Here is a 17,252-nt window from a genome sequence, read left to right as displayed (position 1 = left end):
TAAGTGGGGGGCTGCACCCCCCACACCCTCCTACTTAAATATACCAACTCCAAGACTGCACTACAGTGTCAAAAACGGCAAAGTAATGAAGCGGCCAAGCAAATTCTTTCCCAGGGAAAGAATTTGCTTAAAAGCTGCTTCGATATTTTGCTGTTTCAGTCTTTTAAGTTCGAACAAGATGCATTCGAAAGAATGTGTCTTCAGTCTTCTAATAGGGAACCTGTTACTGTGTACCGTGTGTGTGTATGTGTGTGTGTAAATGCCTCCAACAGAATGCATCTGGTGGCTAGAGGTACTCGGGCTCAAACCCTGTAACTTAGGTACAGGTAAAAAGAGCCTAAAGTCCCTAGCCAACACCACTTGTGAATTTATGCCTCGTATTTTTGTTCTGTTCCTCATTCAATCTGTGGTTTTCAGGATTTTTGTGGCAAATCACTGAAGGAATGAATTCACTAAGTAATGACAGGCATTTGAATTTCAGACTTCATATTCTTCAGAAAATAAATGGTAACACAAAACCTTTAATTCTAGCAATTTTCTAAATTTATAAGATCAGTATTTGAAATGTGTCCCTATTTTGGGGCTGTATTCCCCCATTATTGGCTTTGTCCAGGTTTTTTGTGCTAAGATGTTGACTTGAGAGCTATGGTGAGAAGTGAGAACTGAATTCTGTATTCCCCCATTATTGGCTTTGTCCAGGTTTTTTGTGCTAAGACGTTGCCTTGAGTGCTATGGTGAGAAGTGAGAACTGAATTCACTAAATGATAGTCATTTAAGTTTCATTCTTCCTGAATTTCAGGAAACTGCTGATTTGGCTTAGTGGTATATTGCTCTGACTGTAGTGCACAGGGTCCTGGGTTCAAGACTTGGCAGTGAAATGCATGGTGGTAACACATTTTATTCAAGCAACTTTCCAAAATTATACAAGCAATGTTTAAAATATGTCCCTGGTTTTTGCCCCCAAAAAAGTGAAATTGAAAATAAGTACAAGAAGCTGTGCAAGATGCCTATGGCTTACACTACTGTCATTATATATATATATATATATATATATATATATATATATATATATATATATACACACACACACACACACACATATATATATATATATATATATATATATACACACACATATATATACAATTATATATATATATATATATATATATATATATATACACTATATATATATATATATATATATATATATATATATATATATATATATATATATATATATATATATATATATATATATATATATATATATATATATATATATATATATATATATATATATATATATATAGTGTGTGTGTAGAAGTACAGTTTTATCATGGAAATGCTCTGAATAGGGCAGTTTTGTCATTATTGGGTTATTCATTTTGTTTCATTGCCTACTGGAATAAATGTTTAAACAATATATTTAAAATGCGCTCTAACTTAAGTCTAACAAGTGTGCTGTATTATACAAGGAGTATAATTTAATAAAGTCAGGAAGGTGTATCAAAGAACGCATGTATGTTTCTTATTTTGTGTGCAAAGGGGCTATGATTTGAAAACAGCTCAAAGGTAATCTTTATCCACCACTGGCCAAATGCATTTTCTTTGGATGTGGTGTGGGTTTCAGTGCTGTTTCAATGAATGTGAGTTTCAAGGGCAGAGAAGTTTTAATGCCAAGTCTATTTTCATTGTGAGACTGTATTGTTTTGTTTAGCAGATATCTATTAATGTTTGTGCATTGTGCTATAAAATGTAAAAATAAAATCCAAGTAATCATGGTAGAAGTAAAGCAGTATGCATGCACACATTAGTGTTTATGGTAAATGGGGTGAAATAGCCAGGTAATGGGACATTGTAATGGCTGCAGGGGGACTTTGGTGCTATATTTTGGTTCTGTTCTTCGGTTTGCGTTTGGAAGTTGGTATCCTACAATTCCATTGGAGTGGGGGGGGGGGTTATGTAATTATGTATGCAAATTTTACGTTAATCAGCGTACAGATTTGTACCCATTTTTCATGGGCCTTGTCCAGATTTTTGTTGTTTCCAGGTTGAGAAGTATGGAGGTGATTGAAATATGATAATTAACCCTGAAAATGATAGAACAAATAAAAATAAGAAACAACCATCCCAAGTCACCACCCTTTTAACAGAACTAATGGAGAACTTTAACCTGATAGATCCCTTTGAAATGCATAGATCAGAAGTATTAGTCAGTAAATATACATACTATTCATCTTTTCAAAAATCGTGGTCCAGAATAGACCTATTCCTAGTCTCTGAATTTATAGCAAATAATGAGACTCTATACATATCTGAGCCCAGAATCATCTCAGACCACTCAAAAATCAGCATTATAATAAAGGAAGCAAAATCTAAATACCCCACACATACATTATCTAACTAGTCTCTAAATCCAAATTTAATCAATAAAAAAGAAGTTATTCAAGAAATTACAAGCATCCTCACTCAATTAGAAAATAACATTATAGTAACCGAAATACCTTACGATATTCAATGGGAAGCAACTAAAGCTGTTATCAGAGGAATATTAATACAAAATGCATCCTTATATAAAAAATAAACAAAGGAAAATGACTAATATAGAAAGTAAAGTAAATTAAAAATAATAGAGTTAGAACTACAAAAGAAAAACTCTCCTTGGACCTAGAGAACCAAATGACAAATTTGCAGAAACAGCTGTATGAGCTGCAAACACAACAATATTCTATCACGGAACACAATTTATTATACAAATATGCGGAATGGGCCCAAACCCCCTCAAAAATGTTAGCAAAAATCATCAACCTAAAAAATGCCACCTCCAAAATAAAGGAAATAAACTCCAAAAATAAAACCTTATACTCAGATAATGAAATCATACAGATATTTGAAAAGATTTATCAAAATGTATATGGCCCACAGGAACTGTCCCAAGAATTTCTTTATCAACAATTTACTAAAGATTTAAAATTCCCACTTCTAAATGAAGTACAAACCAACAACCTAAAATCCCCTTTAGCAGTAGAAGAAATTAAACCAGCTATTGATAAGTTGAAACCAGGTAAGGCACCAGGCCCAGAAGGATTTGTGGCAGAGTTTTATAAAAAGTTTAAGCAGCAAATCACATCTATCCTGTTAAAAGTACAATTACATAATAGAATTCGGTATCTCTGACATGTACATAAATAACTCAAAGACTATTTTCATTGTAAAACCAAACTCAGATATCTCAAACTCTAACAGCTATAGACCAATGTTGTTGTTGTTGTCTTTCGGCTTTTCCTGGTTAGGGGTCGCCACAGCGGAACTCCGGTCCGCTAATGATTGGCAGTAGATTTTGATGAACGCCGAGGTGCCAGCTCGACGTTCAACCTTCAACGAAGGTACGCCCATTTACGCATGTCTTTCGAAAGCCCACCCAACCGCGGGGAGGACATGCAGACGCCACACAGAAGGCACTCCCCGCACTCCAGCCAAGAATCGAATGGGAGAACCTCTTGCTGTGAGGCAACAACGCTACCGCTGTACCACCGCGGATTAATAGCTCTCAATATAGATATTAAAATATTAACAATATTAGCAAACAGAATCAAAAAAATACTACCTTCTATAATATCTTCAGAGCAATTGGGCTTTATGAACCACAGGCAGGTCTGGGATAACACAATCACCAATGACTTTTTAATCCATCTCTTAGCAAAGGACAGATGCCCTAGATATGCCTTGTCAGTGGATGCATTCATAGCTTTGGATAGAGTGAATCTAAGCTTCCTTCTTAAAGTATTACAACAGTTTAACATACCACAGGAATATATAAATATGGTTAAGACTCTCTATAGCAATGCAACTACAACACTTTATTAACAAAAAACAATCAAAACCAATTAAAATCATTAATGGGACAAGAGAAGGCTGTCCATTCTCCCCCTATTTGTCCAATATATACACTGAAATACTACTACTACAAATAAGTCAAAGAACATACCACCACTTCATGCAAATTTCCAAAGTCCAAATAAAATACACAGCATTTGCGGATGACCTAAACATATATTTTGTATTACCAAACACTGATCTAAAGAAGATCCTGGACTCTATTGATAAGTTCTCTAAAGTATCAAACTATGAAATAAATCCAAATAAATCAGTTATCTTCCCATTAAACCCCTAAGTCACATGGGGTTTTTCTTTCCTGAGATAAGAATCAAAGTAAATTACTCTTTAAAATATCTGGGTATCCAATTTAACCACTCACAATTGGACATACTAAAAAACAACCTTTACAAAACATGGTCAAATATTGCAAATGATATTAGCAGATGGAAAAACTTAAAACTCTCTCTCCTATCTAAAGCAGCAATTGTAAAAATGAATATTCTCCCAAAAATCCTATACCAACTAAATGCTATTATTATTAACATACCAAATAATTTCTTCAATAAAATGAAAACGCAAATTGCAAAATTTATATGACATCCTAAAAGTACCAGAATAAGCTATTGTAGATTAATACTACCTAAAGAGAAAGGGGGGCTTCCAATTATACCATGAAATCATAAGTGCTAGCCATGTTATCCAAATAGCAAACTATGTTCCAACAAACCCACTGTGGATAAAACTGCATTATCAACACTTAAACTCATCAAATACAAACCCTAAAGTTATTCCCTTTATGAATCAAAATATCCTTAAGTCACTTAAAATCCACCCAATAATTAAAAATAAAAGTTTAATATTACAGAAACTAATAACATCCCTACAACTCCAAGATACCCTTATCTTTCTACAACCAATCCACCTTAACCAAACATAAGAATAAATAACACTATGCTAAATCTAGATCAATATCCTATAATAAAAACTGTACAATTTGGGATTTCTATCAACTTAAAAACCTTCCGATGGACAACATTAGGAATAGCCTAAGAGTAAATATAAATTATAATATAATAATTAGACAAATACTGCTCTTAGTCAACTCTATACCTTCAAATATTAAAACGAATGAACAGGATATCTCCTTATCCCAGCTGATCCAAAAAATGCTACTCCTTAGGTCCAAACTGCTATCCAATACTTACAGAATAATAAAAATTAAGTATCAGGACTCACTTTTATACTCAAAATACTGGGAAGAAAATAATAACATTACCCCAAAACAAAAAAAAATATCAGCAATAGAACTCACCATGAAATTGACCCCTTTCAAAAAATGAATATATACTCAAATCATGATAAACAATAATGCTTACCATACACATGTCCTCCTAAATAAAACTGACCCTTCACACTCCCCTTACTGTCCCTTCTGTCCTACAATGTTAGCAGACATCCTGCATGTTTTTTGGAGCTGAAAAAAATGTATATAAGATGTGGTGTTCGCTAAGAACTAAATTGGAGAAAAAAAGGTTACACAAAGACACCTTTATCATGGGAAACTGCAATATTTCATATAATTCTGGAGAACCTCACTCACATAAACACATCATAATAACACTATGTGCTCTTTTGAAATTTTACATAGCAAAAATATGGCTGGACAGATATAAAATTTCAAGGGAAGACTTCAAATATTTGGCTACGAAATACATATTAGCAAGCAAATTAATTACAAAAAGTCAAAAGAAACTCACATACTACCAAAATTATTGGAAAAACGCTACTAGATACTTTATCATAAAAATAAATAAAAATCAATGCACTAAGAAGGCCTCTGATAAAAACACCATGGACCACATACTAATCACCTTTTCAGACTTATAAATCTTATCTTGCAAGAAATCCAGAGTGGAGTAAATTGTAAACCAATGTGACACCAGAGTGTAAATAGTGTACCTAGTTACGGCTTTGTAGATATATATATATATATATATATATATATATATATATATGTTTTGTAGTATTATTAGATAACCCAGCAAAGGGTTTATGACAATGTCTGTATTTATATAAGGTTCAAAGGCAAGCTTGATTAGTACCATCAAGCAATGACTATAGTAAATGATATACTCTTTAGGGCAGCATACTGTTAAACTGCTAATATTTGTATTTGGTCAATTATTAACTACTGTTGATTCATACCCATATGACCTGTGTTGTTGTTATAACATGAGAAAACAATAAAAATCGTATTTAAAAAAAAATATTTGCATTTGTTTACCTAGATAGTCTGACTGAGCATTGTCCCTTTTCAGCAACATTAAAGGAAGAAAAAATCCACAATGGTATGATGGCATATACACAAGAGTTAAATAATTCTGTGGGTTCATTTCATTATATTATTTGATAAAATATGCAGCACCGACTGGGTCTGTGGAGTTTAGTGCATTCAAGTGTTTGTTTGATTATTTATTTATTGCATTATTTGATTACTTTTTGCATTTTTATTTTATTGCATTTGACAGACTTCTTAACTGTTATGATTTGAACATAGCATTATGATGTATGGCCTGAGATTTTGTGTTGATTCTCCTGGGTTTTCTTCAAAAAGATGATCTACTAAAGGTTACACAGAATTATGGAATAAGTAAACTAAGCTTACAGTCTTGGAATAGGTAAAGTAAGCATATGAAGTCTTCTTATCGGTACACTGCATGGGGTTAAGTACTTGAAGATCTTAATAGACGCACACACACATATCCACAACCCCTTTTTCCCCATTGTGCACAGTAGGGGGGGGGGGGTCAACAGTGATCATCTAGAGCTAGGGTTTACACTAGCAAGTGGCATCAAGTCCTACCGCGGTAGTTCTTCCACATCACACAGTTGCGCGCACACTCTCACACGCACCTATGGTCAATGTAGAGTCAACCTACTGCATGCATGTCTTTCGATTGTGAGAAAAAAATTATAAGAACACATTGAAGACATGCAGACTGCGCACAGAAGGCACTCTAGCCGAGAATCAAACCAAGAAACCTCTTGCTGTGAGGAGACAACACTATCCGCAGCGCCCTATGTCATATCAAATATAAGTAAATAAAAACGAAAAGCCAACTGCAATCACTTGAACGGCTACTAACGTGATCCATCATAAAGCCACTGAAATCAACCCCCCCTCCTCCCGCACACAAAATTGGTATGGTGATGTGTTCTATTTGATAACGTTGCTGCCGGCTAGAAAAAGAAATGTTTGATAACATTACACCTTTGATCCCAGCTACTTGTTTCGAAATACATAAACTGAATACGAAAAGCAGCACAATATTCACAAGACAACGTAACTGACTCTGAATGGGAAAATAATACAGTTCTTAAAATCATCTAAAATTTTGAAAGCTTATTTAAAATATATATACATTTAGAAGATTGCTAAATTTCCATAGTGATTTGGAAGTCTTTATGTATTTTAAAGACGTATTTCTAAAGCCATAAATAACACTTGTTTTCCACCAATTAACAGACACTGCCTACATTACCATCACGACTGGCTTTTCTTTGTTCGTACGAGCGTGAAAGTTGTGTTTTATGGCTCTCTCTTTAAAGTCCTATTGCACTTAAATAACAACTGCATAGCTAAATGCTGAGTTAAAAATGTGTAGTTTGGACCAAGTGGCACACCGTATATGATTTTCGGTAACGTGAACTAGAAACAGGGAGGAGCTAATCGTTTGTAGGAGAGTTAAAACATGGCGTACCAGTTATATAGGAACACGACGCTGGGAAACAGTCTTCAGGAAAGTCTCGATGAACTTATACAGGTGTGGGAACTCTTAGTTCTGCACGAAAATGTATTTATGTCGTCAAATAAACGTTTGTTGTATATTGTGAGATTCTTTTATTCTCTTATTAGTTCTGTTGCTGCCTTATAGTGTTCTTTACTGCAGTTTGGTGAACATTACGTTTTAGGATCCTTCATCTATAGTACTTTTGAATGTGATAGTTATAAGACGGAATTTCTATGTTTGATCCGGAAAGATTCCAGTCGAAAATAAAGTGTTTAATGCAGTGTCTTGTCGCACATGTAGTGTTATTTTATTTGAAGGTTCTTTCTTTTGTGTATTCGTTTTATGTGTTCTGCGCTATGGATTTATTTTGTTTTCGTTTTTAATAGATGTTAACATTTGACGTGTGAAATACCTCTTAAGAACTTTTTTTATTTACTGAGATGTCAAGCTTCTTGTCTTGTTACGCTACGCCTATCGGGAATCTTTTACGGCCGTCACTGTCATAGTATATTCATGTACAAACAAGACAAGCCAGTGTTTATGCTGTAGTTGTTTGGTAGTACAAGTTCCAAGCCTGGCAAGTAAACTTGTCATCTTTGGTCGCATTCTCAGCTACGACGTGTCATAAAACCCAACTGTGCAGGGCAGCTGGCAGGATTTTCACGTGACTACTAGGGAAACGTACTTCTCAACCTGAATGTTGCTCGTATGCTAGCAGTTTTCTACATTTATAATAGGGTTTCTGTTGGCATGCATTTGCTAAAGGAAATAGTCTGAGACTCAAATATGTCATGATTTATTTGATGACTTCAGTCCTCCGTGATTTGCCGGAACACTACATGTTTTATGGGGAACAAACCAAATATTTGAGGCAAAAATCTACATTTGAAAGGTATGAGGCAAAAATCTACATTTGAAAGGTATGAAGAAGTATCAGACAAGGTGCACCTTACCCCGCATTGAGATTTGTTACCCCCAGGACGCTGTAACCTTAAATGTGTACCGCCTAGACATGTTGATCAAAGATCAGAATTGATGGATACGGTATCTAATTGTAAAAGTAACTACCTTTTATTGTCCAGTAGAAGGAGCATCGTAATGTTTAGGTAAAGGCTGAAGTGGTAAAAGTACTAGGTTTGATTCTTACCCAAATTAAAATATGCTTTCTCTAAATTCTTTTGTTCTCCTCTTTTAAAAACCGTTATGTAATCAGATGAAATCCCTAAAATGCATCCTCTTCACAGACAGTAGACAATAGATTTACATGGCAGGGAACAAATTGCCTACCAGTAGCAGCCAGCGCTCCTTATAAGTCAACTCTAGGAAGTTGCATCCTACGCTTGGCGTAGTGAAGAATGTAAACTCCAAGTCTCTTGATAAGTAATTGAAAGGACCTTTTCTCTAATTGCGCCTGCAAGTTGGAATAGTAATCCACACAGCCTGAAAGTCTGTTCTTGCTTTGGAAGTAACACAAAACGCATCTTTTTAAGATACACACACGTTCCTGCTTTAGTAGCACGGGAAACACTTTTTCATGTTTCTCCTAACAAATCTATTGATAAACTGTAGTTGTCTTGTAGACATTTAAAACCTCGTACACAGTTCAACTAATTTTTTTTTCAATGTTGTCTTAACTTTCCGTTTATTTGCAGTATTACTTTTAAGCATACCATAATTTACGTTTACAAGCTTTAAACATACTGCACTAGTTAATTCCTTCTGCTTCTTCTTCTCCAGGATCTGTTTGTATCCCCTGTCCAGTTTTCCTTGATTTCATGTTTTGCAGCTAGACTCCAAACATTCGTTTTTGACTTATCGCTGGTGCATTTGTTACAACATTGTTGAACAAAGTGCTTTGGTGTGCATTGTAATGTTACCGTGGTGGCAGCCTGTTATGTTTCATTGTTTATTTTTGAATATTTGTTATTTATGTTGTCCTTGACTGACCCTGAAAATGTTATGCAGTCAGCATTTTTATCCTAGTTGGCAAACTGAGAGAAATAAATCTCTGTATTAAAGGTCTTTGAAATAAATGTTGAAAAGGTGGTTGTTAGGTCTTCCAACTGTAGTACAGAAGGATGTTGGTAGTCAGTTTTCAGTTGAAATATATTAAATGTTTAATATCCTTTTTTCGTAGCAAACAATTTTGCTAGAAAGCCCCTTGGTAATTGTACATTTGTAATTGGTGTTGTTATGTAGTGTAAAACAAGTAGTGTTTATTGTTCTTGTTCTTTAGTATATTAGAAACCCAAAGATTTGGAGAAATTAATACCATAAAGGGAATGGACTCCATTCCTGAGTCAAAGTACAATTAAAGTTTATGAAATTAGTATTGTTTCAGTCTTTGTCAGCCAGAAGTGCTGAGAAATTAATACCATAATTGTTTCAGTCTTTAATGTGCCCAGTACTGACTCCTGCAATTCTTAGTTACATCTATTGGTAACTTATCTAAAGATTATTTTATAAGTCCCCGTTGCTCTTACTACTATTGGAACTATCTGGGTATTTTTCTTCCACATTGCTCTTGTTTCTGCCTGCAAATCCTGATATTTTATGAATGTGTCTCTCTGTAAGCAAGACACTGCAGTCACTGGGTGTGGTGATTTCAGTGATCAGTGCTACTTTTGTCGTCTTTTCATGGACTACTATATCCGTTTTTCTAGCATCTGTCTTTTGAACTGTTGGTAATGGGATGATCCCATGTAATAGGTTCATAGGTAGGTACTAGGCTATTGGCCCTAGGGCCTATATAAGCCTAGCCAAATGGTACCCTGGCTTTTGCCACCCAAGAAAATTATTTTCCTGTGCCCCTGTCAAACAGAGCCACAGAAGTGAACCCCGGGGTGAATTTCCTATCTCCCATCCAATTATCAAGATTTTTCTTGGAGTGCTAATGAGGAGCTTTGTTTGATATAGATAGGTAGTTTGTTCCAGAGTATTGGGAAATCTTTGAGATAGGCATCTATCCCTCTAGCATGTTCTGTTTGTTGTGGTGACAAGGTTTAGGTCCCTAGAGTGTGTAGGTCGGAGGGATTGGGATGTCTTTACATGGAGCATGTCCAACAGCTCTGGGTTTGACATAGCTTTGTATGTTTGGCAGAGATCACCTCTGAGTAGGTGATATGTGACAGAGTAAAGCTGGAGTTTTTTGAGATGGTCTGCATAGGGCATCTGTTTCAGACCGGTAATCTTCTTTGTGATATATTTGTGTCCTTTCCAGTTGTTGTAGATGTCTTGTGAGGTACATACCAAAAGGGGCTTTATACTCTATAATGGGTCTAATGAGTGATGGGTAGAGGGGAACAATGACTCTCTTTTCCTGGATGAGAAACTTTTGTGATGAGGTGTGCCACGCAGAAGGATTTCCTGACTACTGTGGTGATGTGATTATCAAAGGAGAGTACTGTCCACCTGTGTCCCAAGGTCTTTTATCACACCTTCGGTGTTACGTAGACTACCGCATATGTGGTAGTTCATGGGTGCAGAGTTTTTACCAAAAGGGATGATAGTGCACTTTTTGGCATTGAGTTTGAGGCCATGACTTTGACACCAGGCATCTGTCTCAGTGAGGCCCTTTTGTAGGATGTCCACATCGTTAGGAAACTTGATTATGGCTCCTAGTTTGCAGTCATCTGCAAACTTTGTTGGCGAAAGGCCTTCTGTGTTAGCCTGTACCTCAGAGAAGTAGATACCAAACAGGAGAGGACCTAGGACTGAACTTGTGGTACTCTACTTGTCACTGGTCTAAAGTTGGATTTAGTCTGCTGCTTTCACAGTGTGGGTTCGGTCAGTGAGCCAGTTGGCAACCCATCTTGTGACAGGGATGTCTACCTAGTTTAGTGAGTTTGTCTATAATTCCAAAGTGGGGGATGGTGTCTAAAGCCTTGGTGAGATGTAGATAGGCTGTGTGTACCACCTTACCCTCATCTACAGCTTTGGTGACATCTATCAGGTTTAGGAGACATGATCTGCCTTTTACAAACCTGAACTGGGTAGGATCCAGAGTTTGGAGATTACCAATGTCATTGTTTATAAGTTCCATGATGATACACTCCATAGCCTTGCAGACCAGGCTCGTCAGGCTAATGGGCGGTAGTTCCCGGGGTCCATGGTGGCTCCCCCTTTGTGGAGTGGGATAACTGTTGCTGTGTGCCATTCAGTGGGCACAAAGCCTGAGGTGAGGCTATGATTGAACATGGTACTTGGGTGGTGTGCCAGTTTGTTCTGTATTTCGTGTAGAACGCAGCCTGGGATGTTGTCTGGTCCCATGGGTGCTGTGTTCTTGGCTTTAGAGTTTTTTTTTTTTTTTTTTTTTACCTGTGCAGCTGTGATTACAGGTACTTTGCCGCCTTCTGGTATAGAGGTGGGCCTTTTAGGGGATGAGAGGGGGTAAAGTTAGCACTCTGCCAGGATGTTGGCAGTATCAGTTGGTTCTGTATATTTAATGCCATTGTACTGTAACTCTGAGCAGATCTGAGTGTTGCCATTGAGATTCTTGACATAGCTATAGAATGCTTTGTGGTTGCCTTTAGAATCGGTGGCGTTTGGAGGATTTTATGAGGGATCTCTGCTTCTTACTGAGGCTGACTACGGAGTTCCTCCAATCATGGTATTTTACTCTCTTTTTTTTTTTTTTTTTTTCCAACAGTCTTTCTTCTGTTGTAGAGTTTGTTTACAGCAGGGGACCATCAGATTAGCTTCCTTTTTTTGGAGGATAGCATCTTGGTTCTGTTAGGGATTGCATGATCCATGCACTCATGTAAGTGCTTATAAAGTGCAATTGTATAGGATTCGGCAGTAGTATCTCTCTTGTCCATCAGCATGGGTGTCGTGAAGTTTGCCACTTCTGTCTTAAGAAGCGTGAAGTTGGCTTTGGAGAAATTTTTTACGGTTTCCCTAATGGTGTATGGGGGGGGGGGGGCGGGCTGGGATGTGGATGTCTAGGGTGATTTGCATGTGGTCTGATCTGACCAACTAGGAATTGACCTCTGGTGTGGAACACCGGTTGCCCATGTTGGAAATGACCAGGTCAAGGATATTGCAGACCCTGGTGGGGGTGTGGATAAGTTGATCCAAGGCATTGGAATTTATGAATTCCAGAAAACATTGAGCACAAGAGTTGGTACATGAGTAGTCCCACCAGTTAATGGTGGGATAGTTGAAATTGCCCATTATTAGGGTGTTAGATTGTACCCTAATATTTTCTCCAGTGTATCAAGAAATGAGGAGTGGGAATCCTGGGGCATGGTGGGGGATCTATAGCAAGCTACAATTTGCATTGCGGTCTTGCCCAGTTGCATTTGGACAGTTTCAGATGCATTATGCTGAGCAACTAGCCTAGAGGTGTGGATATCCTTAATGAATATGGACACACCTCTGCCTTTAGTGCTTCGGTCCAAGTTAGGTGGCCGAAAGGTGTGGTATGAATTATATCCTGGGAATGCAGGGGTGCTCTCTGAAGCCTTGAACCAGGTCTCTGTCACTGCACAGATGTCAATGTTCTCCATTTTGAGTGCCTCGAATGAATGCATTTTTATGTTTAGACTTCTAGCATTGAGTAGCATTACCCTCAGATTTTGCTTGCTTGTACCTGTTATGGTGGTGAATTTGTCATTTGAAGCTTCCCTAAAAAAGGCATTCTAGGGGTGGCAAGAGCCTTAGCCAGTATCTGGAATCCCAAGGGCGACAGGTGCTGCTTTGTGGCTCAGGTTTCCAGTGTTTTTCAGCCACTTCAGTACTGTAATGTTTGCACAGTCCCCAGTGCAACAGTCTTGCCACATTACTATGCCTTTCAGTGTACAGTTCTTTTGCTATTAGTATGTCACAACAACCAGCAGCAAGGTGTGCAGCTGTTTCCACTTGTTTTACAATACCTAAATTTGTTTTTCTCACAAGTTCAGTTGACTTTGTAAATCGACTACGTAGCCTACTATTTTGGGCCGCTGATATTGACCTTTCTTCTCTTGGTTTGGCCTCTCCTTAACTATTCCTGCGTTCTGTCCTCATCAACATGAGGTTCTTCCAGAAGTTTTCTATACTTGAAACTATATTTATGCATTTTCCGCATTTCTTGCCTTCACATCTGCTCCCTTCACCTTTATATTCTTTCTTTTGTATCTACTTGTGGTTTGATTTCCATTCCTGCTTGATGCCGAAACGCATCTGCTAGGCTAAGCAGAGAAGTCATCTTAGATTTATTCTCCCCATGTTTCAAAACTTCCACTATATTTGGGTCTTGTGAGGTCATTAGATGTGGGGAGTCCCACAATTGCAAATCTATACATGTAATCAGTTTCAAGGAGGCCCAACCCTCCTTCAGAATGGGGAATATATAATCTTGGTATGCACTGATTTTTATAAATAATTTGGTGAGCATGAAGCATCCGTCTTGTTTTCATTTTCATGTCTAATCTATCCAGCACGTTTTGGGTCCAGTCACTCCAAAACTGTAAGTTAGGACAGGAAGAGCAAATTGATTTATAGCTTGGATTTTGTTCCCAGATGTCAATGCTGTTTTCAGGGTTAATTTAGGTCTTCTAAAGTATTCCTTACTTTTATTTGCATTTGTTCATGTTTTATTGTTGGTCCTTCATCAATTCACGGATATTTGGATATTTATACACTACTTGCTCAAGTTCTTTTATATCACGTTCTGTCCCAAACTGATATTTTCTTGGTTTTGACAACTTGCAGTTGTTTTCAGTTCCTCATCTGATGAGCTGTACAGTTCTAAGTCATAGACAAAGGGAAGATGAGTCTTAATACTTCGTTGTTTTCTAGGAGCCAAATCATAACCATGGCCTAAGCTGTTAAGTGGATAGCTTAATGGGTTAAGGGCAAGACCGAGAATAGCAGCGGTGACAATTACCCTGGATCCCCCCCCTTTGAATTTTTATCCCTCAATTTGCCCTTTCATTGTTTAATTACAAAGTGGTCTGCCACTGGTCTGCCACTGTTTCATGGTCACTGTAATGAAGTCAATCAATGTAAGATGTATATTATACATTTTTAAGTACTCTCTTATCCATGAATGTGGGATACTAAATGCTTTTTTTTGTAGTCCAGCAACGCCATACTTAGATTCTTCCCGTTTTTTTTTTTTTAATACAATTCTTGGTTTTACAGCTTTTGTCGTGGCCTATGTCTTGATAATAAAGATTCCAACGACCATGTCATGTAACCTGGTTAACAAATGTTAACTTGATGTACAGGTTTAGCAGTTGTGTGTAATACCCACATATTGTATATGGTAAAGAAGGATACACCATATGGGTAGTTGGGGACAGAATTGCTGCCTGGGTGTCATGGTAGCTGGTCTGATTACTGACTTTTAGAGCATTGGTGGTAGAAAAACAAATGGGAAATGGCAGTATGGGAGCTGTTGTGGAGACTTCATCAGAAGGTACTAGTTAAGTTGTAGTCCTGGTACATGTAACTGAAGTCAGCAGTTCCCAGAGGTAAACTGCAGATTGTGGATGTGAGGACTGCCCCCCCCCTGCAATGGGTATGGTGGCATTGCTGCTTTTCTGTCAAATTTTCTTTTTTTTTTTTTTTTTTTCTGAATACATGCTTTGAGGTAGTGGTGTGTTGAGCTAAATTATTTGTTTCTTTTCTTGCATCTCTAATAAGGGAGAGTTTGTGTTTGTTGTGGAGATATTTGATTCTAGTTTAGCAGATTTATCCTGTAAGATTTGCACTTATTTATTTACATTTAACTGGGTAGTGTCCGACTGGGCCATGGAGCCCATTTTCAGCGGAGACCTGGGGAGAAAAGCTCCACACACAATAGTAATGACTAATAATACAAAATAATAAGACTAATCATATCTAAATACGTGTACATACATATATGGACTGTCTGTGTGTATATGTAACAGAAATTGTAGGTAACTGAGTATTCGAATAACTTTCTGTTAGTAATTAGTGACCATACCATGTAGAGCACTGTAGAATACTGAGGGCTAAATCAAGAAAGACGTACACAAGTATTGTATGTATACTTAGGTAGTCCAGAGTGTATTATGTACAGAAATTGTAGATAACTGAGTATTTGCATAACAGAGATAAAGTTAATCACAGAACATACTGTGTACAGCATTGTAGATAACTGTATGACTACTAATCGAGACACATATAATGAAACAAATTGACTGATAGAGAAACATTATTACATAGTGACATAGTCATAGCACACTACGTAGATACATTGTTCACTGCAGTAGTTACAAGTCTAATGGGCTTGAGCCAAAGTTTAAACTCCTTTAGAGAGGAAGATTGTGAAAGTACTGGGAGGGATGATAGATTATCTGGGAGAACTACAAGGGCAGAGTCAGGAGGATTTGAGAGATTCTTTTGGTTGTTTACCAAGTTATTGAATGCATTCATTTGTAAAGGCCTTGCCTAAAATTATTTATACTTGAATCTGTCAGACTTTTCTGTGGAATTTAAATTTTTTTACTGAAAATGACTTTCTTTTTGACTCTGCAGATGCAGTGGAGTTGAATGCTTTTCATGGTTGTTGACACCTGGCTAGAACAATTTTTGCAGCTATTAGCATTCATATGTAAATCACTTATTTTCAGGATTCTGTAGCAAGCTTCACTCAAATTAAGCTTTTTCATACTTAGTATGTGGCCAGTCTGTTAATCTTTTAACTTTGTATGTTAATTACTAATGTGATGGTGAAGCTCTGGTTTTCTGGAAGAATTAAAGATGTTAGGAAGCCTAATCGGTTATTTGTTTTCATTCAAGAAGGGGAAAAGGCCTGTTGGTAGATGGGTAAGAGATAATCCACAGACAGGAAGAACCGAACCAAAAAGCACAAAGTGCAGCTTTATTGAACAACAAACAGGTCAATAAATCAAGCGCTTTTGCCAGGCAAATACCTGGCTTTCTCAAGATAAAAAGTAGTGTGACTGAAAAGTTTAAATACTTAAGCATCTGATCACTTGGTACTTAATTAGTTCAACAAACATCCACTTAAGAAGGCAGTTAATTAGTAACTGAACTCAGTGAGTGAAAAGTATGCATATGAAAATGCAGAATAAAAGTTCAAATAGTGAAGACACTAAAAAATCATTTAAAAATGATGTACAAATGTGTGCATAAAAAATCACAAATGTCTAAGATAAAAGACATTTACTAGTTGTAACAAGAAAATCATAGCCTAGCCCTTCTCAGCTTTAGTACACTGGATATATTAATGGTCTCATTGAGACCAGGGGATTTTGCAGCATTAAGTCTAAGCTGCCATAAAAGTTCTTTATATTCAAGGCGGGCTTCCCAGTCACCTCCTCTGGCATCCTGGGTTACCTGTTCAAGAACCATAAACTTAAGTTTCATGTTAGGGCAAGAAGCAAGATGTTTAAAAAAAGCATTAGTGTCCTTCTTCTTTTTTGTAATGTCATATTGATGTTCATAAATTCTTTTTCTAAGAGGTCTCTCAGTCTTCCCTATGTAGAAATTGCAACATTCTGTGCATAATCCTAAGTACACCACCCCTTTTGCTCCGCAGTTGTAATATTGGTCAGCGTCAAATCTAAATTTTCTAGATGGAAGATAAAAAGAACTATCATTCAT

At 36.9% G+C, this 17,252-nt stretch overlaps 1 protein-coding gene across 1 annotated transcript in view; it reads left to right on the top strand.

The window, feature by feature from the left end:
- Positions 1-7,584: 7,584 nt before the first annotated feature.
- Positions 7,585-17,252, top strand: part of GTF2A2 (general transcription factor IIA subunit 2) — a 299,582-nt gene continuing 289,914 nt past the window's right edge. The window contains exon 1 of the mRNA XM_044077375.1: positions 7,585-7,706. Within this exon, the coding sequence (XP_043933310.1) occupies positions 7,635-7,706 (72 nt within the window). The 5' untranslated portion in view covers positions 7,585-7,634. The remainder of the gene's footprint in view (positions 7,707-17,252) is intronic.

The sequence above is a fragment of the Protopterus annectens genome, chromosome 7.part0 (assembly GCF_019279795.1).
Source record: "Protopterus annectens isolate FY-2018-M chromosome 7.part0, PAN1.0, whole genome shotgun sequence".
In the NCBI taxonomy this organism is placed as follows: Eukaryota; Metazoa; Chordata; order Ceratodontiformes; family Protopteridae; genus Protopterus; species Protopterus annectens.
This window is presented reverse-complemented; position numbering and strand designations above follow the sequence as displayed.